Genomic DNA, 23,772 nt, shown 5'->3' on the forward strand with positions numbered 1-23,772 from the left:
AGTTTTACCTGCAACTTACTAGCTGCTTTCAAAGTAAAACTCCCAAACTTGGCTGCCCTTTTTATTCATTTATGTATTTGTTCAAATGAAATGAAATCTGTTGCTTTTGTCCTTTTTATGAAATATTATTATATATTATAGTATTATAATATTATATTGTCTTTTCTGTATGAATTATATAGTGAATAAAGTACCCCCTCTTGTAAATTATAAGGATATTATAAGTTACCGAGGAGTTTCATGACCATATAAAAACACGAGGCTGAAGGCAGAGTGTTTTTATAAAGGTCATGAAACTCCGAGGTAACTTCTAATATCCTCATATTTTGCAACTGGGGGTACTTTATTTATTATAATACACAAATTTCAGCGAGTCATGTGACAGAAATGACATCAGAACTCACCGTTTATAACTGATGACATCAGAACTCACCGTTTATAAGGATATCATTTACAAGATATTCATGGCTTTTGTGTATTATATTATGTATCTTTTGATGCATGGATTATTGATACGCTACATGACTATGCAATTATTGACGCAATTTATTTTATGATTATAAATAAGGGTTGCCAATAGGGGAAGTGGCTCGTATCAGTTAAGAAAAGTTTCCCCTTCAGACAAATTATTTTGTTTTGGGGGGGTTCACAAAGTAATGATTTTCTGCACATGTTTTATATACTGTGCTCTTGTTGAATGAAGATATCTTGATGTAGAATTCCCCTTTATGAATGACATATACTTTTTGAGTTTTGCAGAGCTTCTATGCAACGGGAAAATTAACAGTATATATAAAATCCTTTGTGACCATGAACACTTTTTCTATAGAATAAGATTAATTTTATAGTGGAATATCCTTGTAAGGGCCAACATCCAATTCTATTTGCTGAGGGAAATAACAGATAATCCACAGTCTCTTAAGGTGGCCATAGACTCAAAGATCCGCTCGTTTGGCGACATCGTCAAACGAGCGGATCTTTCCCCGATATGCCACTAAACTGCATGGCTATATCGGGGGTAATTCGAACGTTCGGCCGTATGGCCTAACGATCGAATTACGATGCGCCAAGGGGCTCCGACGGGTCGGTCGGGTAAAAATCAAACCTTCCCGATCGATATCGTGGCCAGATATCGATCGGGAAGACCCGTCGGAAGCCCCCATACACGGGCAGATAAGCTGTTAAATCTGTCCAAACGACCGATATCGGCAGCATTATCTGCCCGTGTATGGCCACCTTTATGAAACATTGCATAGACCTTAAAAGTGCAAGTAAAGAATGCTTTTCAAATTATACCCCTCTAAGTGAGTAGATCCTCATTTTCCCCCTACCACTTTTCCTGCCTGTTAATGTCCTATTGTCAGTGTCTAACATTTCATCACTTTATTTATTCTGCTACTTAAGGCTATTTATAAACAATCACTTGTAAAGGGGCTTCCGCTTTCAGGTTCTTCACTGAAAAAACACATCCATTAAAAAAATCTTTACCATTTTTACAAAAAACGTAACCTTTTGTCTGCAGTTGCCCCCCTTCTCTCCCCATGCCATGCGATGATTTGTACACTAATTGCAGAGAGAAAGGGGGAATTGTTTGCAAAAGATTGTATTTATGTAAAAATGTATTTTATAACTTTATATTAGTTTTTGCTCCTCTGTCTATCCAAGTTCACTATCATCATCAGTGTCCCTGTTTATGCCCCTTGAAAACCAAAACTGGTGAATTGTGACAGAGGGTGGACAGAACAAGAGCTCTAAAAGTTTGTGTGAACAAGGACTAACATTTCTGCTATCTTGTAATTTAAAAACATGTCTCCAACTTGTTCTCCCCTTCGCACTTCTCGCATTGCTTTTCCTGATGTGTGCATTAGCAGGGCAGGAAAGAACCACACTTTTTGTACCTTGAAGTTCTCATTATATGCCAAGTGGGTATGAAAACTATTCAGTGAAAAACTATATATACTACCATATATCTAGATCAAATTATCACACAAAGTCCTTTATATTCCAGGGATCTGCTGGGACATCACTAGTATGATGAAAATGATTTGCATTGTGTGTATGTGTATGGAAATGGTGCCACTTGTAAGGTATGTTAATGTGAATGCATTCAGTTTCTCTGCAGCTGCTATCTTCCTGCATGACACCCGAGCAGCCGATACATTTTTCGGACAACTATATCTGCAGTGCACCATAAGATCAGTTTAACTACTATGTTGGTGTTCTCAGACACATACAATTTTATTGAGATCCCAGCCATTTATCAGCACTAAAAACATTTCAGGGAATTGCCAACACCCTTCTTCTGCTATGGTAATTGCACTCTTGTAACACATAGGGGCTGATTCACTAACTTCGAGTGAAGGATTCGAAGTAAAAAAACTTCGAATTTCGAAGGTTTTTTTGGGCTACTTCGACCATCGAATGGGCTACTTCGACCTTCGACTACAACTACGACTTCGAATCGAAGGATTCGTAGTAAAAATCGTTTGACTATTCGACCATTCGATAGTCGAAGTACTGTCTCTTTAAAAAAAACTTCGACCCCCTAGTTCGGCAGATAAAAGCTACCGAAGTCAATGTTAGCCTATGGGGAAGGTTCCCATAGGCTTGCCTAACTTTTTTTGATAGAAGGATATTCCTTCGAACGTTGGATTAAAATCCTTAGAATCGTTCGATTCGAAGGATTTTATCGTTCAATTGAAGGAATTATCCTTCGATCGTTCGATCGCACTATTTGCGCTAAAATCCTTCGATTTCGATATTCAAAGTCGAAGGATTTTAATTCCCAGTCGAATATCGAGGGTTAATTAACCCTCGATATTCGACCCTTTGTGAATCGGCCCCTAAGAACCAGACAATTTTTCGAAAAGGTATTTAAAGATTAACTACCTCTTTAATTACACCTCCCAGACAAAATTTTCGGCGCTAAATCCTTCGACTTCAATATTCGAAGTCGAAGGATTTCAATTCCTAGTCGAATATCGAGGGTTAATTAACCCTCGATAATCGACCCATAGTGAATCAGGCCCGTAATGACATCTCATCAGGCCTCCCTAAACACCTTTATATATCGTTACATATGTGAATGTTTAATAAACATACTACAGTACTCTGTACATGTGAATATTAAAAAAATAAGATCAATCGACATTACATAATTCTTTAAGTACCTTAATTGTAAAAAAAGAAAACAGGATACTGGAAATTGGAGGATTTTGCCATAGTAAACAACGTAATACTCAATTTCAGCCACCAGGTGTCACATAGATCAAATCTTATTGTCTTTACATATAAAACTGAATATTGTGCATCTTTCCTCCACATTCTGTCATGTTAGTAGTCTCTTGGTTTCTTGAATAAGAGATTAGCTAGTGTTCTTCTTTCCCTGCAAAAAAATATTGCCTGAATTAACAAAGCTGGTGTAGTATCAGTAACTTGTTTTAGTTTTTAGTACATTTAGGAGAATTTTAGTACATTAAGAATTAGGACAAGTTCCCTAATTATATAACATATCCTGCACTGAAATGTTATGTTTACTGATGGGAGACTCTCACTGTCCACCCCAGTCTGGGGGTGCATACCAACAATTGAAAAAAGTAAAGAATGTAGTGAGAACCCCAAAAAATCAAGAACAAAAATGAGTTATTAAAAGTACTAAATCATTTATTAGGACATGGGGGATGAGGCCTAAAGTTTTTTGTGCCTGTTGGGGCACTTAGAGGCACATTTATCAAGGGTCAAATTTTGTATTCATGTGAATTTTTTCAATTCAACCGTTGCTAAATCTGCCCTTTATTCATAGGCTCCTAAGTGAGTGCCCCAACAGGCAGGAAACGCATTAGGCCTTATCCCCCTTGTCCTAATAAATGATTTGGTACTTTTAACTCACTAATTTTTTGTTTTTGATTTTTGGGGTTCTCACAAAATTCTTTAATTTTTTCAGCTTTTGTTGGAATTTTAATCAAATTTAATATAGTTTTAGTAGAAAAGATGACCATGACATTAAAGCGTGTGTTGTGTGGTATCACAATGGTTAAGCTTTGTCTCCCAATTATTTGGCTACCATGGCAATGATCTTTAATCTGGAACTCTGCCTTAAAATGTTGGTTCATATAGGGTGTAAGGGTCTGGCCACACTGGCAGATTAGGCCGCCAAGCCACCAATCTCATCTTCTTTGTGGCGACTAATCTCCCAGATCTGCCTTCCGCTGGCTAAAATGAAAACTAAGCGTTCCGTGTGCCTGCCCCCAGGCGATTTACATTTTATCTGGCGGAAGGCAGATCGGGGAGATTAGTCGCCGTGAAGAAGAGGAGATTTGTCACCTGGCGACTAATCTCCCCCAAACTGCCCGTGTGGCCAGACGTGCAGATATATGCTTATGTCTGACGAACAATCGTGTGTTGCAATCTCTTGACCTACCACTAACCATCAGCATGGCACGAAAAATGTCAGGACGATCCACGCAAAGCCTGAAAATTGCACTAAACAATGATTTGCACACCACATTGGTGGCAAAACAGCTGTCAAGGCATCTAGGGGAATGGAGGGGCCACAATAAATATAACACAGTCTGGTGGGAAGAGAAGGAGAGCAGACTTTAGGCTATACAGAGTATACAGTATGTCCTTTCCATGTTCTGAATAGTCTGGTAGCGATCAATGTGAGACCGTTTGGGTGGGATGCACTGAGAAGCATGATAAGTGTCCCTTAACAGATATTATTCTATAAATAACATCACACCAATACTACAATCTTATAATATGATCCCTTCGGGCTCAAAGGGAAATTTATGGGCTGCTAAATATCTTTTATATCAGCTCCCCACCACATAATGTGGAAACATATATAGGCAGAGGTTCAAGCAAGAGTGAGGTGCAATACAGAACAAATACTACCGTTTCTGTAATAGAAACTGTAAGATACAACAATACAGCTAATTGTCATCTGTGATTTTACAAACTATTTTAAATCCTGGAGGGTTTTCTGATTTACTTTAAAGGAAAACTATACCCCCAAAATGAATACTTAAGCAACAGATAGTTTATATCAAATTGAATGACATATTAAAGAATCTTACCAAACTGGAATATATATTTACATAAATATTGCCCTTTTACATCTCTTGCCTTGAACCACCATTTCATGACTCTATCTGTGCTGCCTCAGAGATCACCTGACCAGAAATACTACAACACTAACTGTAACAGGAAGAAGTGAGGAAGCAAAAGGCACAACTCTGTCTGTTAATTGGCTCATGTGACCTAACATGTGGTTTGTATGTGTGCACAGTGAATCTTACGATCTCAGGGGGCGGCCCTTATTTTTTAAAATGGCAATTTTCTATTTATGATCACCCAATGGCACATACTACTAAAAATGTATATTATTATGATAATGGTTCATTTACATGAAGCAGGGTTTTACACATGAGCTGTTTTACTCAGTATCTTTTAATAGAGACCTACATTGTTTGGGGGGTATAGTTTTCCTTTAAGTGGCTTTGTGGATATTAATAAAGCAAAGTGTTTTAATATTATAATATACTGTACTAATAATGTACAGTATCAGTTGAGATGGGTGAATAGCCCTGTTTTCTGGTTTATTAATTGTGCTTCAAAATCTGGCTGATAGTCCCTCTCAAGTGGATAGTTGAAGTTAAAAAAATATTGTTTTTGTGATAATTTATTAAGCATCCACTACAATCTGGGAATGTTTATCGAAATGTATGTTCTCTTTAAATCAGATCTTATTTTGGAGTTGAGCAATAATATTTCTAAGAAGGAAAAAATAATTGGACAGCTTTTCTGCATTTTTGTTTTAATAGCAAAACATCTGGCATGACAAAGCAATGATACATTGATTTCGCAATCTTTACAAACCAATTACATTAGACAACTTTTAAAGTCTTCACGATTTTAGTGCACACTGAAATCTATGGTTACTGCTTCACTGTCCATATACATACATTGCACCCTTTTCGGTCTGAATTATCATGTTAAACTTTTCATTCTTGGCATAAGAGTAATGTCATATTTTCCATAATAATGCCAGTTTTTGTATCGTAACCGTTATATGGATTTTAAGATGTGGTTTTGCTTACTTTTTTTTATCCCCTAAAATGAACTGTATATTTTCAGGACTGATTATGTTCTATTTAGTTTCTGGCTAGAAATAGAAATGAAAAGCCTTTAATACAGGCAAAAGAATCAAAACACAGATTTATATAATTTGCAAGAGTTTTCCAAACATTTCTTTTGAAGATAGCATTCCTGTCACAAAATCAAAAACATCATAATATATACAGTATGCAACATGATTATTGAAGCCAATTATGGCTATTTTTTGCTGGAGCAATTCCTGATAACAAATCACAATGTATGGCCCTAACCTTGCTTTGCTTTTCCTTTACCTGTATCTCTATCAGCAATAACTTTCTAAGCTCAAGCAAACATATATAGATTGCCTCTAGTTGTCAAGATAATATTTTAAAACACCAACATATTTTTCAGTGTTTCAGTAAAGCATATATGGATGGTTTTCATAAGCCATTGCGCAGGTTTTTTATATTTTAATAATCATGCTCTAAATATGTAGCTTTCCCATGAATTAAGCATGGATGTCCTATGACCATTAGACTTGAGACATATGTGTAGGAGTCATAAGTCTATTGGACTGTACTTTTGGAGTGTAACATCAGTTATCCAATATTGTAGAAGTACAGGATATATAAAATGTAAAAGGCATAAGCCCTACGAATGCTGTGGCTATATTGTAAATTCATTGTAACATGATTTTTGCATATAAAATAGGAGCAGTAAAGATTGATTAGGTCGTTACAACAGAGGTTAAAGGAAAACTATACCTCCAAAAGGAATACTTAAGCAACAGATAGTTTATATCAAATGAAGTGGCATATGAAAGAATCTTAACAAACTGGCATATATATTTAAGTAAAAACTAGCCTTTTACATCTCTTGTCTTGAACCACCATTTCATGATGGCCTCTGTGCTGCCTTAGAGATCACCTGACCAAAAATAACACAGCTCTAACTGTAACAGGAAGAGATCACCTGACCAGAAATACTGCAACTCTAAGGGGCAGATTTATCAAGGGTCGAAGTGAATTTGAGGGAATTTTCGAAGTAAAAAAATTCAAAGTCATTTTTTGGATACTTCAACCATTGAATAGGATACTACGACTTCAAATTTACTTAGAATTCGATTCGAAATAAATAGTTTGAATATTCGATAATCGACGTACTGTCTCTTTAAAAAAACTTCCACTTCAATAGTTCGCCAAATTTTGTAGTTGAAGTAAAATCGTTCGATCGATCACTGAAATCGTTCGAATCGAAGCATATTTCACTTCGAAATTCGACCTTTGATGAATTTGCCCCTATCTGTAACAGGAAGAAGTGTGGAAGCAAAAGACAGAACTCTGTCTGTTAATTGGCTCATGTGATCTAACATGTATGGTTTGTTTGGTATGTTTGTGCGCACAGTGAATCGTATGATCCTAGGGGGCAGCCCTTATTTTTTAAAATGGCAATTTTCTATTTAGGATTACCCAATGGCACACACTACTAAAAAAAAGTCTATTATTATGAAAATAGTTTATTAACATGAAGCAAGGTTTTACATATGAACTGTTTTATGCAATATCTGTTTATAGAGACCTACATTGTTTGGTGGGTATAGTTTTCCTTTAAAGATCCATTTTAGTGTGGTGCTAGAACCAATTGATTAAACTATATAGTTAAACAGACAAAAAAGGAACTCATTTTACCTTATGAAAGAATATCTAAATATTTAATTTTGTTCCAAAAGCCCAATTGTAACATTTACTAAGGAAAATGCAAAATGTAATAAAATATGCAGTTTGATCCAGATTTATTAACCCAAATGCTTGTTTCTACGAATCCAGTAAATGCTAAGCTTTGGGTTACAAGACCTGGAACAAAGTTTGGATTTGTTAGTAAATTCCAAGGTTATGTTTTATTTCTCTCAGGTTTTTGTGCATAGTTTGCAATAGCAGTACAAATCTAAACAATATGTCAGACAGGAGCAGTTTATCCAAGAATAAAGAAAAATAATTTGTCTGTTAAAAGGATTGTAAGAATCAGCAACATCCACAGATTTCTCGTTGATAACTGATAATTACATGTCTTGAGTTCTTGTCTTGTAGAGTGCAATAAGCATGGCCAATCAAAACTTTACAGAGCAATGTTTCATGTGCAATAGAAATGCACACAACTAAATAATATTCATCCACTATCATGACATCAGCTATTTCTCTTAAGATAAAACATGTCAGACATTTAAAGGAAAACTATACCACTGAACGATGTAGGTCTCTATAAAAATATATTTCATAAAACAGCTCATATGCTTCATCTAAATAAACCATTTTCATAAAATAGTTCTTATTTTGTAGTTTGTGCCATGGGTAATCCTAAATGGAAAATTGTGATTTTAAGTACTAAGGGCCACACCCTGGAACCACATGATTCACAATGCACACAAACCAACCGAGGGCACACATATACATGTTAGGTCACATAAGCCAATTAATAGACAAAGTTCCGTCTTTTACTCCCACACTTCCTCCTGAGCTGCATTCTTTCTGGTCAGGTGATCTCTGAGCGAGCACAGAAACCATCACAAAAAAGTTGTCTCAAGGTAACAGATGTAAAGGGGCAATATTTTATTCACTGCTATTTCTATTCCAGTTTGGTAAGATCCCCTAATAGGTCACTATTCATTCTGGGGGCATAGTTTTCCTTTAAAGGAGAAGGAAACCCCCAGGGCGCTAAACCCCTCCCCCCCTCCCCTGTGCTGCCCCCCCTCCCTCCTCCCCCCTGGCCTACCTGTCCCCCTGGGCAAATGCCCCTAACTTTTTACTCACCCCTCTGCGCAGGTCCTGTCCACGGAGTACGCAGTCGCCATCTTCTCCCACGCGCGTCTTCTTCCTGCTCTGATCGGCGTTTTCTGGCGCATGCGCAGTAGGAACAGGTACCGGTACGGCTCTACTGCGCATGCGCCGAATGTCACGAAGTTTTCCGATTTCACTTCGTGACATTCGGCGCATGCGCAGTAGAGCCGTACCGGTACCTGTTCCTACTGCGCATGCGCCAGAAAACGCCGATCAGAGCAGGAAGAAGACGTGCGTGGGAGAAGATGGCGACTGCGTACTCCGTGGACAGGACCTGCGCAGAGGGGTGAGTAAAAAGTTAGGGGCATTTGCCCAGGGGACAGGTAGGCCAGGGGGGAGGAGGGAGGGTGGGCAACACAGGGGAGGGGGGAGGGGTTTAGCGCCCTGGGGGTTTCCTTCTCCTTTAAGAAACATTTACACAAAGTTATCACAAAAGCTCTCAGTAGGTTAGAGGGAAGCGTCACTTTATCTTGACTATTTTATTCTTGGAGGTAATTTCCCTCTAGTAAGAATATATATCAGATGGTGTCAGAGTTGTATTGTATGTATAGTTTTGCGCATGGTGTAGATATGGATGAAACTTTTAGCAAACAGTTTCATGTTTTTATTGACTGCATTATAGGAATCCCCTGATTCTTCTCCTACTTTGAAAGGGGCCAATACAGTAACACAATATAGCTGTTTGGCTATAATTGACCATCAATAATATTAATGTTCCATCCCTATCACAAATTAACAAAACGTAGTGGTATACTGATACGATTTCTTTTGGTTGATTTTTAACAAAATATTATGGCAATTGAGTGCATGGACGAGATCAGAGCCGAGTAAAAACAGGATTCGCTATTCAAGTAATATTAAAAAGGTCAAATGTCCAAATGATGTTCAATATTCAATGTGTAGATTCCCTGTTCTGTTGCCGAATCCTTGTGTTTATCAGGTAAAGCAGATTCTTGATTGAAAGGATATCCTCTTTCCTTCCTTTTGCCACAATAGAATGGGAACCCCCCTTAGGAACACCCCTAGGGGCCACATTCCCCCTTTTAAACATAAGAATGGGCTTTTGCCATACATAGTTTTCACCTATCGTTTTAATGACTATGTCTATTGTTTAATCTATGCGTTTTGTTATTTCTTAAGATAAAAAGGTCAAAAACGACATCATGTTTGGCCCTTGCAAGGTAATAATTAGATACCGAGTGCACAGATAATCGCACTGCATCATGCATCATGAGTGTTGTATACTTGTAATCTAAATATCTACCTCACAAAGGGCCAAACATGGAGTAGCTTTATATATCCTGTTTAGCTCAAGAAATTTCCCTAGATATAAGGTATGTTCAGTACAAGCCCTATTTGTTGAACTCAGGTGTATACTGCCCCTTTAAAGGGACGGAGATACAAACATCCATGTTTTATAAAAGGCACTAGGTTTGACCAGTAGCAGTAACCCATAAGATGTTTGCTTTTAAACAGGTGACCAGTAAATCTTTACTGCTGATTGCTAGCTATGGGTTATTGCTCTGGCAAACTTAGTGCCTTTTATCACATAACACCTTAACGTTGCTCCTCTATACAAGGAGGTCACTGCACATATATTAATATAATGTTCCATAAATTGATATACAGTTATTATAAAATACATTTTTAACAAACCAAGTCTAACGACTCTTTCTTTGCACCTCTTCTGTTCTGGTAAAAAGTTGTAGATTATTTAGACCACTGAAAATGGTAAATTGCTTAGATTCTACTTATAAACAGAAACAATAAATATATGGATCTGTAAATGTTAGAATATGCTGAATTTTCTTTGGTGTCACTGTACATTTTTGAAATTCAGAAATCTAAACGTCTTATGAAATGAGCAAATGTAACAAATGATAAAGCCTTACTACAAACTTCTGTGTCAGAACAGTCTGTAAATTCACATAAAACAATAAAATAATGTTTTAATTCTTACAAAATCCTAAAAATACAAAAAATGTATATATTGCATGTCAATCAGAAATAATTTGTAAATCATTTTTTGGTCTTTAATACCAAAAGGGAAAATTTCCTTCACCCAAAATTAATCACGTAATATCATGTTTAAAAAAAAAAAAAGTGCTTTGTATGTTGGTTGAATTAAAACAAAATACAAAAAAAGACAAATGGTCCACTGTCAAAATCCTTAATGTTGCCCATCACTAGGGTTTGTCAGTAAAAGTCTCCAGACCCTACTATATGTCTTGATGCCACACTGCTGCTTCACTGTACCCATATTGCGGAGTGATATCATGGTGTATGAAGATGATGTCATCTCACTAAAAGGGATCTTACCAGAAGAACAAAATCCACATCAAATTATATTCCATTAGCAAAGGTGGTGTTTGTATCTTGATTTAAAGCTTCCTTAACTTCAGAAGGTAAAGCATCAAAAAGATGATCTTCCACAACCAGCCCACTTTTTTTTAGAAGACGGCACTGAATGATCTGAAGGGGCAAACGGTCTAAACAGTTTCCCTTTAGTTCCAAATGCGTAAGCTGAAGCAGATGTCCAATCTTCTCTGGCAAAGATGTTATACAGTTTTGTCCCAAACACAAAGTTCTTAATTTGAGACACTTGAACAGAGTCTTTGGCAAGACATCCACCTTATTCCCAGTGATGTAGAAGTGCTGAAGGTTCTGGAGCAAACCAATTTCAAGGGGGATCATGCTAATGCAGTTGTAACTAATATCTAAAAATCTCAGTTTCTGTAAAAGGAAGAGTGCCGCAGGAAGGGATTCAAGCTTGTTGTTAGACAAATAAATTGACTCCAGATTTTTCACTTGAGAAATGGATTGAGGAATATTCACAATTTTATTGTGCCACAGTTTTAAGATAGTTAAGCGTTTTAAATGTTGGAAGCTGATGACTTCCTCTATAGTACGTATGCTGTTTGATTTCAAATCCAACTCCTGCAAGTTGGTGAGGCTGAAAATGGCATGGGGAATTCTCTCCAGTTCACAATTGTGTAGTTCCAGCTCTGCTACATTCATCATCTTCTTAAGGCTGTTTAGTACAACAAGTTTAGTACCATCGTTATGAATTACTAGTTTTGTTAGATGGGGTGCAACATCTGTAATGTTAGATGGGATTTTTGTCAAGTTACTCTTAACATACAGAATTTTTAAATGTCGCAACTCCCTTAGAGACTCCAGCCCAATCATCTTATTGTTTTCAGAGTTCAAGTTCCCCATCAAGTATAATTCACGCAGATTTTTAAGTAAATACACCCAGGCAGGAATTTCAGCCACATCAGTGAACTTCACATTAAGGCACTTTAAGTTGTCTCTTAAGAAACTAAATGCTGTCTGCTCAACTTTTGCTGGGCAGTGGTACAAATGGAGCTCTTGAAGTGCAGTCATCTGAGATATTTTAGCTGGAATTTTAGCCTCAGGAATCAGCTCAAGTCTCAGGACTTCAAGGTCAGTGAGCTCAAAGACTGCATCTGGTACTCCAGAAAGCATAAACAGGTGCAGCTCTTGCTTATCCTGAGCATTCCGGGAAATGTGCTGCCGGAGTTTTTCAAATGTCCATTCATGGTTTAAACTAATCGCTCTCAACTTATTTTCACTGACCTCTGACAAAAACACACCAAACCTTTTGGAGTACAATTGATCATACTGATCCACCATATGTAAAAGGAATGCAAAATCATTTTTTACATCTGGAATGTCACTAAAACTGCTCTCTTCCCTGACTTTTTCAAATGAATATTCTTTTAATGGCCTTCTAAACAGCCAAAACAATGTGTAAAAACAGACAAGGCCATAAACACAAATAAGAGCAATATAGCTAACCAAAAGCTTTTTTAGCATAAATGCCATGTTGTGTGTGCACTCAAATTCCAGATAGCCTGTAAGGTGCTCAACGTTTGGGCTACAGTCATGTTTAAAGCTTATAGCTGTAACAAACGTTAGGGTGTAGCAAAGAATGAAAATAAACTTTACAGTCTTAATGACAGTTTGAACAGCATAGAGTTTATAAATTAGGTCACTGTCTTCTACGTGGGTGCGGAATTTTCGAACCTTTTCAAAAAGGGCTTTAGCCTGTTCACCATCTTTTTTATCCAAAATGGTCATACCAGGAACTTCCAATACAGGTTTGTCCGCTGAAAATTTTGGCCCAGATTTGTTTATCATAGGAGTGCTTGGACTGGGACTTCCTTCTTCACTACTGCTGGAGAGATGCTTACGAAAGGAATGTGCACCAGTTATTCTCTGCTTGTTCTCCTCAGAATCCTCACATGCAGTCTCAGATAGTGCTTTTGTTGTCCAAGGAGATTCAAAGCATTTGCCGAGTATAGACACAAAATGTTCAATTTTTGAGCAAGTCTTTGGATATTTAAACCAGAAGTTACTGCTTACCATTAAAATTATAGTGTGGATAAGAGCAAGGTAAGGAAAATACTTGGAGTACCATGGGAGGGCAACGTGGTAACACATTTGGTTTATGAATACATACTGCTGATAATCCAGATTTGTTTTTCTCCCTCTTGGATTCTGTTCATCTTTATTGAGCGGTTGTCCTGAAGATTTACCTGAGTTTGTGGGAGAAAATGTTGGTTTTGTTGGAAATGTCTCTGAAGGCTCTGTTGCTCCAAGAGGTCCAGTCACTTGCCACTTTTCTTTGGCCTCAGTTGCAGTCTCTTCAAATTTTGAAGAAACCGGAGGGCTGTTCTCACTTGATAACAACTGTGCCGTCCTTGAATTTACAGCCGACTCCAGTACCGGTAAGCAAACAACCTGATCTTTGGTTATTTGCATGGTGCCAGCAAAAATGGCAACCATCAGCATAACTACAGCCAAATAATCCATAAATACATCCCACCATGGCTTCAGAATACGGTACGTAGGTAGTATATCATTCAATGATGCAACCTCTGAGAGAGTAAACATTCCTAAAAAATAAGCAATACAAGAAACAAAAGTCAGAATTTTGTCAGTAACAAAAAAGTCATAGCAAGATTATATAGTCATTTCCTTTCATAATTATTACATTTCTTACTTTACAGTATTAGTGCTCTTTTACAAATGTAACTTGAATGTGTAAAGTGAAATAAATTCCGCTTTCCAGTGTAAAAGTGGACACTGGTTAGGTGTTCACGAATTTGAGCATGATTTATCAAGGTATATACTAATTATAATTTCCAATGCAATACCAGAAAAGGTATTAGCATGTGAATAGTATCCCTGTGTGGGTGCAACACATCAGAGGATATCTAGAAGTACCTTCTCCTCAAGGAAGATGTTAATTCCAGGATTCCCTTACATCTATGTGCCCTGTAATTTGCACCTTGTGCATTTATTTCATAAAACGTGGAAGCAACTGCCATTTAGGTGTAAGGCCTATATATTCAATTAGCCTTGGAGTTTAACAATAATCCCTTTTGTATTTTATCAAAATGTTTCTGTAGGAAAGTAGACCATGAGGCTGTATAATCCCCCAAACCAATTTGTTTAATGGTTAGCCTGTGATACCAGTTTTGGACAGGGAATACTTTTTTCAAGAAATTCAACAATTCAGCTAGGTGCCAGCCTAAAATATAACCAGTGACAAATAGGTAGGATTACCATATTGGGTTTACCTTGACATGGTATGGTGGCTTGAAGAGCTTTGGAGAAGCCGCACACCACACAAACCCAAATATTCTTATCCTGGTGCCCAGCGATAGAGGAATCGGCCACCTCACAATACGGGTAAGAAGAATTTCACTGGCACACAGGAGTTGCGGTTGCAGGGCAAGCCCTTGCAATTTTATTATGCAGTTGTGCTATTATATTACTGCATAATAAAATTGCAAGGGCTTGCCCTGCTACCGCAACTCCTGTGTGCCAGTGAAATTCTTCTTAATGGTATGGTGGCTTAGCAACTTTATGATCAGACATGTATGTATGTATGTCTGTATGTAGGGCAATGTTCATTGATCAGTTCCCCTTTCTTGTATGTATGGGCTAGATCACTCGCACTTCCATTGTACTTTGATCCCAATTTAACAGCCTTGAAGTGCACCTTCACTCTCTTTTGTCAGTTGCTACTCCCCCGTTCTGTGCAGGCACACTAAGGGGCAGATTTAGCAAAATGTTAATTCTTACTTTCACCAATTAATAGATACAATTCTAAAAATCCCATAGGAATGAATATAACATGGGTGATTTTTATTTATTAAGCTCTAAACTCAACTTTTTGATAAATCTGCCCCCTAAGCTATATTATCATATTTAAAGAAAATCACTTAGACAAGGAGTATAACTTCCCTTCAGACCATTTCTATTTAACAGCTGTAATTATAAAAGGTGAAATTTTTTTTCTTTAAATGCAGCAAAAGGGCTGTAATTCTTTAAAAATAGAAATGGCATTAAAACCAAATGAACAGTTTGTTTCTTTAAAAAAATAAATTTGCATGGGAGCAGAGAGACTTAATTCTCTTTAATTGTGGTTTTGAGCAGGTTTTTTTCTATTAATAAACAAATCTATTGTGGGAACAACAATAAACGCCAATTACTTTCACCAACACTTCAGTTAAGTATGGGTTGACTAAGATTTAACATTGTTTTGTGCTATATTTGCCATCTCAAAATAAGTGGTCATTTCAAAACAAAGGCACCAAGTTTGTTGACAGTCGTTGCATGACTATATTTAGAATGGCACTTTAGGGATGACTTTGACGTAGTTGGCCATCTTAAATATATTGCAACATATGGACAAACAATGGTTTTAAAAATTTGTGGTGCGCACAACTTTCCCTTTGTTATAGTCGTTGCATGAATATATGCCATTCTGTAGAGGTATTTGTTAAAGCTGCTTCTTCTTAAAGGAACAGTAACACCAAAAACTGAAAGTGTTTTAAAGTAATGAAAATATCATGTACTGTTGCCCTGCACTGGTAAAACTGGTGTGTTTGCTTCAGAAACACTACTATAGTTTATATAAAACAAGCTGCTGAGTAGCAATGGCAGAAATTAAAAAACGGCTAGATGGCACAGGATAAATAATTGATAACAGATAGCATTATGTTCTACAGAGCTTATCTGCAATCTGCTGTGTATCTTGAGCCTTTTCTCCTTTGAATGGCTGCCCCCATGGCTACACAGCAGCTTATTTATATAAACAATAGTAACGTTTCTGAAGCAAACACAGTAGTTTTACGAGTGCAGGGCAACACTGCATTATATTTTTATTACTTTAAAACAATTTCATTTTTTGATGTAACTGGTCCTTTAAGCTTGCACATAATTGCACTAGGTGCCACTACTTACATTCTGCTTCCTCTTGCGAATTGTGGGGTGCATCTACTGACAGAGCTACTGCCACCTTCAAGGTGCTGGTAAACTTTAGGGTTCCCACAGTTGCCTGCATCAATGGATACGGCAAACTTGCACCTAAAGGATCATGTCCAGCTGTTATTTTGGTGGCAAATGCCAGAAGTGATGATATCCCTACAACAAAAGTATCCATAGGCTAACATGGCATCTCGGTAGGTTTTAGGTGGGGAAGCAGGGGGGTCGAAGTTTTTTTTAAAGAGACAGTACTTCGACTATCGAATGGTCGATGGTCGAACGATTTTTAGTTCGAATCGTTCCATTTGAAGTCGTAGTTGAAGGTCGAAGTAGCCAATTCGATGGTCGAAGTAGCCAAAAAACACATTCGAAATTCGAAGTTTTTTATATTCTATTCCTTCACTCGAGCTAAGTAAATGGGCTCCTTCATGTGAATCACTCCTTCCTAACACGTTTTGCACTATTGGGTGCTTCATCAGATGAAACAAAGTGCAAATGTAAAGCTGTTTGAGCAAAAAAAAATTCACCTTTATGCTCTACCCCTACATTGATTGCACTACATCTTCTTCTTACACACTGCAAAACTTTTGTTACAGAACCACAGTTTGCTTTTAGAGCCACTTCACACTGTGCAGTTTGCAAATGTTTGATGGAAAGTGTCAGCATTATGGATTTTCCACATTATAGTTCTGAGATTTAATAGAGTCCTGTTTCAGCATATGGCTGTAATATTATTTATGTCTCACTAAAAACCCTTGTTCCCTTTGCACTGACATTTATAGATATCCGTATTCAGAACATAATGTTACCTATGTACTCTCAGAACATATTCTTCCCTGCTTCTCTTAATGGCATTCTAGCCCTCTCATTTAACTTTTTCTCTGCTGTATACTGTTTTTCTTCTCTTTTCCCAGTCCAAATTTGTAAGTTGTTAACTTAGGCAAGTGCAATTTTGGACGAAATTTGCCATGTTTTTTAGCCAGAGACAAGTGCCTTTAATAATAATGATTGCGTCCAGTTTTTCACAATCGCAACTAAGGATTCAGTCATACATGAGCCCTCGTATCTTTATCATTAAGTAGAAGTCATCACTATACAAATGTAAACTAGTACAACACTATATATTCTTTCACAAAGTCTGGAACGTTCAACATTCAGCTGTAGTAAACAACTACCTGCAACAGTCCAAGTTCTACTGGTGGCCAAGGCTTGGAGCACCGCCATCTTTCCCTTCTCCCATGCTGCTGATAGTTTGCAAGCCACCCCTCCCCCAGCGCCGCCACTGCAAGTTGCCCACAACATCCCCCCACCCCACAGTGTGTCCTAGGCAGCCCCCTACTCTACCTACCCTTAGTTTCAGCCCTGACTACTACTTAGCAACAAGAGAACTTGTGCTTTGCCTACATCTACTACATATTCAAGAGAAAACACTAAACCATTATAAGGGCTCTTACACATGAGCGTTCTGACCTGCGCTCCCCTGCGTTCCGATTTTTGGCGTTCAGCCGCAGGGGAGCGCAGGAATAGACGCAAGTCATTATTTGAAATGGGGCTGTACTCACTCAGGCGTGTGTAGGCGCCGAACGCAGGAAAAATGCAGCATGTTGCGTCTGAACCTGCGTTCGGCGCCTACACGCGCCTGAGTGAGTACAGCCCCATTTCAAATAATGACTTGCGTCTATTCCTGCGACCCCTGCGGCTGAACGCCAAAAAACGGAACGCAGGGGAGCGCAGGTCAGAACGCTCATGTGTAAGAGCCCTAAACTATATCCTCTGCAGCTTCAGTGCTCATACTGCTTTATTGGCTGCCTAAATACAATCCTTTGAAATGTTTCAGAACCCATTAACTGAAGTAATATGGGCAGTAATTAAGGTGAACAATGCCTGTTCTGAATATCCATTAATTAGGGTATAGCCACACACTAAATATACCATTTTAAATAGCTCTTTCAAATAAAACTAACCTCTGTAATCCTCTTGCTCTAAGCACAGATTACTGAGAAGCCAAGAACAAAAAGAAAAGGATAATGTTGTAATACTTTCACCTAGGTCAAATTCATATACCTGTATATGTCTACATTTTAACTGAAATATAATCCCATATAAAGACAGTAAGGGAATAAAACACTATCCCCAATATGCATACCTCCCAACTATCTCGTTTTTCGCAGGACAGTCCCAACTTTGACAGCTTAGCCTGTAGTCCTGGATTGTTAGTGAAATGTCCCGACTTTCTCTTTGATCTTCTGCACTGAACAGCCAGAAAAAGATGCAAAGTTTCTAAAACGTAATTAAATAAGAGCCTCAAACCCTCTAGAGGGCAGTTTTTGTAAATGGCTTTATTAAGACTTACACAAGTGTTTCTTACGAGTTTTTCTCAGGGAACCCAAATTAAATTGCAGTATTAGATTCATGGGCCCAAACTTGCCATATAAACTTTTATTCACCTTATTTTAATTACTATGTTATATTGGAGAAGAATGTTTGTCATATTTAGCAGCATGGAGATCCATTCAGGTTGCCTTACACCGTACATCCCAACTGTCCCATTTTTCACAGGACAGTCCAGATTTTGACAGCTCATAGCGCAGTCCCAGATTGTTACTGAAATGTCCCGACTTTCTCTTTGATCTCCTGCACTAACACCAGAAAAAGATACAATGTTTCTAAAACTTAATTAAATAAGAGCTTTTGGCAGAGAGCCCAGAATAGGTGGCAGCTGCACTAAACTATTTAAGATAAGCAAAGATACAATTGTAACTATTTAAGATAAGCATGTCTCATAGGGTAGTGGCACATGGGGAGATTAGTCGCCAAGCAACAAATCTTCACTACTGCGGACGACTAATCTCCCAGAAATGCCTTCCCGTCAGCAAGATTGCGAATCGCCGGTGGGGTTGCATACGTGTTGCTTTGTTTTCCAAAGTTTCCTCGTGAGGCAAGTTTGGGCGATTTCAGAAATCCGAAGCATCTCTTATGCCAAACCGCTGGCGATTCATATTCTTGCTGATGGGAAGGCATTTCGCGGAGATTGGGAACGGACTGGGGGTAGGTGACAGAGGAGGTACGTGCCCTAGGCACGTGCCTACTCTGCCTACCCCTTGGCCCGGCCCTACTCAGACTCCATTTTATAGAATTGATTCTATTCTATCAAATTATATGCTTTTCATAGTACATGTATGGGACCTTGTCACGAAAACGGGACTCTCAACCACACATAACTCTTGAGTTTGGCTATAAGGGGTTACACTCAGTCTGTCAATCACCTTACACACAGGTTAGACTAACATCAGACACCCCAAAACACACCAACACCCAAAAAAAAAAATTTGCTGCCACCATCTATCATAAACAGGCGATAAAAACCTAATGCAACTACTTCCCTGTCCTCTATAACAGGTAATAACTCACACTAAAGAAATGCATCAAACACTCTCTCCTATGGTAGTTAGTCAGGGTAAGATCCTACTAGTTCAACAAGCACTCCAGCAGCCGAAGGATTAATTTACATTCAAACACACTTTCCTGCTAGCCGTACTAGTTATTCAACATATAAATAGGCAACTTTCCCTTTCCACACATACAAAGAGTTCATACACAAAAGGCACCAGCATTCATATGGGCTATGAGTTTGTTAGAGCACAAGGACAAACGTAGAAAATGTATTATTTTTTAATATTAACAGTAACAGTGCCTGTATATAAAATAATATATTACAAAGAAGACATAGAATTGCAAAAAATAAAAGGGAGTAAAAAAACTAAGAAAACCCTGCCTGTACGTACTTTAGCAAGTTTAGAATTTCTTGTTGTGTACTCTGAGGCAAGAGTTAGGAAACAATGGGCATACAATCCACGGATACGGAGCCTCCTTGCATGACACTGGCTACTGGGTATATCACCTTTTTATTGGTTGCTGGGACATTCCCCTTATTACCTTATGCATGAGGTAGAGGTGCCCAGGAACGTGTCATTTTATGACCCCCTGCAGGGGGTTGCTATTTTCAGGCAAGATTCCCCAATATAATATTGGTACTTGCCAGTACCCAATATTATAATAAAAACATTGGCAGGCTGTGATCCATATGTGGGCGATCCGATTGATACCAAACACTAAGGGAGTTGCATGTTCCAGTCCCCCGGAAACCATCCCTCCTAACTGGTAGGTATAGGCTGGCCCTGTTTGGTATTATAAGGAAGCATGTGACCTCCTCATAACCAATATGTAAATTACAAGGATGTGAATCCTATGACACAGGAGATATGGATCCTTTCTTATAATCCATATTTTTCTAGTAACTATCCCCACCTGCTGCTCCAGGTCCACAGCTCTGTTCTTTGATCAACTGATCAAAGAACCGACTGGCCCAGCTTCCTTGCCCAAATGGCGTGACTTCAAATTGTATCAGAAGGCAGATATGGATGTCACCTTTCCATAGCCCCCCTGGTGGGATACCCAAACAAGGGTCTCTTTGCAAGCCTGAGACCAATTTGTTCCTGTGTTAACTCTTGTGATGCCATAGCAATACTGCCCTGGCATGACAGACCTGGTATCCAGAATGCTCGGGACCTGTGGTTTTCCGGATAAGGGATCTTTTCATAATTTGGATCTTCATACCTTAAATCTACTAGAAAATCATTTAAGCATTAAATAAACCCAATAGGCTGGTTTGCATCCAATAATGATTAATTATATCTTAGTTTGGATCAAGTACTAGGTAATGTTTTATTATTAAAGAGAATAAGGAAATAATTTTGAAAAATTTGGATTATTTGATTATAGAGGAGTCAATGGGAGACAGGCTTTCCATAATTTGGAGCTTTCTGGATAACAGGTTTCCGGATAACGGATCCCATAAACGTAATAAAGTAGTAACTTGTACTTTATGCTAAATAAGCTGCATACATCCTACAATTCTATTGGGTTTATTCAATGTTTAACTTTGTAGCAAACTTATAGGAAAAAAAGAGCTGCTATTATATATAGAAATATCACATACAATACCCCAGCCACAAAAGATCACAGAACCACTGCATGGGATTTTATGTCTTTTGTGCTTTATAGCTGCCAAACCAGCAGAGACATTCTTAAATCTTGCATTTATTCTGCACAAAGCTTGCCATAGCAGGCCTGTGCTGGCAGGATGCTTGATTGAGCTGTACAATTGATGTTTGTAAGTGATCTGCCAAGCTGACATCTTGATAACCTGCCTTTGCCAATGGAAACCACCCACACAGCAGATGGGAAGAAAACTACAGGAATATCAGTTCATTTAAGAGGACTGCTGATTTTAGCAGCCAGATTAATTGCAGCAGATCTCCCTCTGACTCAGCGTTGCATTGTTAGATAACCTTGGTTTTTCAGGACTTCTTACGTTTTGGGGATACAGTGCTCAGCAGTAATATACTATTTATACTCCCCACTTATTTACAAAATAAATATGATTTAGCTAAGGATTCTAGACAAATCCAATCATTTTTAGCAAGATTGGGCCTAATCCAATTGCCTGGCTGAACAGAATCTAAACCCTTAAAATTGTGACTTTAGGTTACACGATTAAGGAAATTGCAATATTTATTCCTGTGCATATTTTGCCTCTTCTTTACATGAATTTGCATATGCAAATGAGGGTGCGGATTTAAATGGATTATGTAACAATGGATTAAAGATCATTCAATTACACAGGAAAACTATAGGATAAATTGCTATAATCCTTTCTGCTCTCTGATAATAGAAACATCAAGTAGGTAATGCACCCCATTAAAAATGTATACAATTTGGTATATAGCTGCCTTTTTTACAAGCTGAGATCCTAATTTGCTGTTTTCTGTCATCAAGCAACTCATTCTGAAAACACAAGTGGTTTCTACAGGGGTTCCAGGTGAACTCACCTCACATGTGGCACCTTGTTTCCTGCAATTGCAGATCTTCAGGCCACTCTGACTTCCACATTTACTTCTAAAATCACAAAACTTTAAAATGAGCTTTGTGTGGAACAGTCAGTAATCCAACAAAATGAACTATGGCAGAAGAGACCCACGTGAACTCATCTCCGGATCTGTGCTCATTGCTTTACAAGAAGTTCCATCATTTGCATTGCTTTATGAGGAAAGTCTTCGTTATCAGAAAGTCACCAAACAGAGTTAATATATTATTATCTTGGACTTAGGGGAAGGAACTAGAACCTTTTTTTCACCACCTAGTTTAAATTATATTTTTCCAAGTCCAGCTTTTTTCTGCACATATAAATAAAATCCCACCACATTGGTAGTCACACATTCAAAGGAAAAATCGGATCAATGAATATAAGCAATTATATACTTAAACTGTTTTATCATGCATTTAGTTGCACTAAAGCCCAAGTACTTTGCTGAATGACAGCTTATAGTAAACTGCACTCAACTTTTTCCCCTGCCACTTACTGATAGCATATGACTGATATGAAATCTATTTTAAAGAAAGGAGGTTTTTATCTACAGCTTTAAAAAGGTGTTTAATTACAATGAGAAGTCAACCGTATAACAAGAACAAACTAACATGTCGTCAAGGTGCCCCATAATAGAAAAGACCCATACAAGCCTCCTGTGAAACATTTTATCAGCCCAAAATTTGAAGAAAGGGGAGAGACAAAAAAAGGTGGTGTTTGGGAGCCTAGTAAACTCTGACAGTGAGTAGTTGTTGAAAAATGCATTCCAGGATGTAGCTTTACTACTTATAGCAGTTAGTGCAGACAATTTATTTTCTTCCTCCTACTTTCCTCTTCTGAAACAAAGATACAGTAAAGTCAAAGTAAACTTTATTGTCATCTCAGCAGTATACACACAGCCTAGGCTTGACAAAGGGGCGTGACCCCAAAACGTTGCTCACTTCCGCAATAAACGTGAAAGGGGTTCCTTGCTTGCAGCAGCCTGTGTACCGTGGATATTTTTCTAATTGAATGAATTGTGAGGTGGCCGAACCTCTACCATTGAGCACCAGACATCGCATTTTACATTGGGTGTGCGAGAGCCAGTTTTTGCTGTATCTGTTTACCATATGTAAAATTTAAAAGGTATCACTACAGAGATTAACTGGTCCCTGCATTGTTTAATCAAATTCACACTGTAATCCCCTGTATTGGCCACACCTGTGATCCTCCTACATTGTTCACACTTGTGACACCTCTATTGTTTATATCCTAAAGCCTGTACTGTTCACACCTGAGACCCAGACTGAAACTGCCCACATTGTTCACACCTTATTCAAAATGCTAATGGGGCACCAGCACTGTGTCACTGTATGTAGTACATATTAGACTGGTCCTGATTTTCCTGTCTCCTGCTCTGTTCTGCCTTCCCTATGCTCCCTGTGTCACTGTGTTTGCCATACTTTGCCTGCTCTTTGCACCCTGTGTTTGCCATGCTCTGCCTGTCCTATGATCCCTATGGAACGTAAGTCTGGTATTTGTTCTGGGGCTTTGTTAGCATTTGAATATTATTGTTAGGGGCCCTAAGGTGTTTAATCATATGCTCGGGTACTGTATTATACACAGGGGAGG

The 23,772-nt window shown here is 38.1% G+C and overlaps 1 protein-coding gene across 1 annotated transcript in view; it reads right to left on the minus strand.

Moving 5' to 3' along the window:
* Positions 1–9,335: 9,335 nt before the first annotated feature.
* The window catches only part of lrrc8d.L (leucine rich repeat containing 8 VRAC subunit D L homeolog), a 32,326-nt gene continuing 17,889 nt past the window's right edge, over positions 9,336–23,772 (minus strand). Inside the window, exon 2 of the mRNA XM_018258589.2 lies at positions 9,336–13,855. Coding sequence (XP_018114078.1) covers positions 11,277–13,853 — 2,577 coding nt within the window. The 5' untranslated portion in view covers positions 13,854–13,855 and the 3' untranslated portion in view covers positions 9,336–11,276. The remainder of the gene's footprint in view (positions 13,856–23,772) is intronic.

This window comes from Xenopus laevis, chromosome 4L (assembly GCF_017654675.1).
Source record: "Xenopus laevis strain J_2021 chromosome 4L, Xenopus_laevis_v10.1, whole genome shotgun sequence".
Classification (NCBI taxonomy): Eukaryota; Metazoa; Chordata; class Amphibia; order Anura; family Pipidae; genus Xenopus; species Xenopus laevis.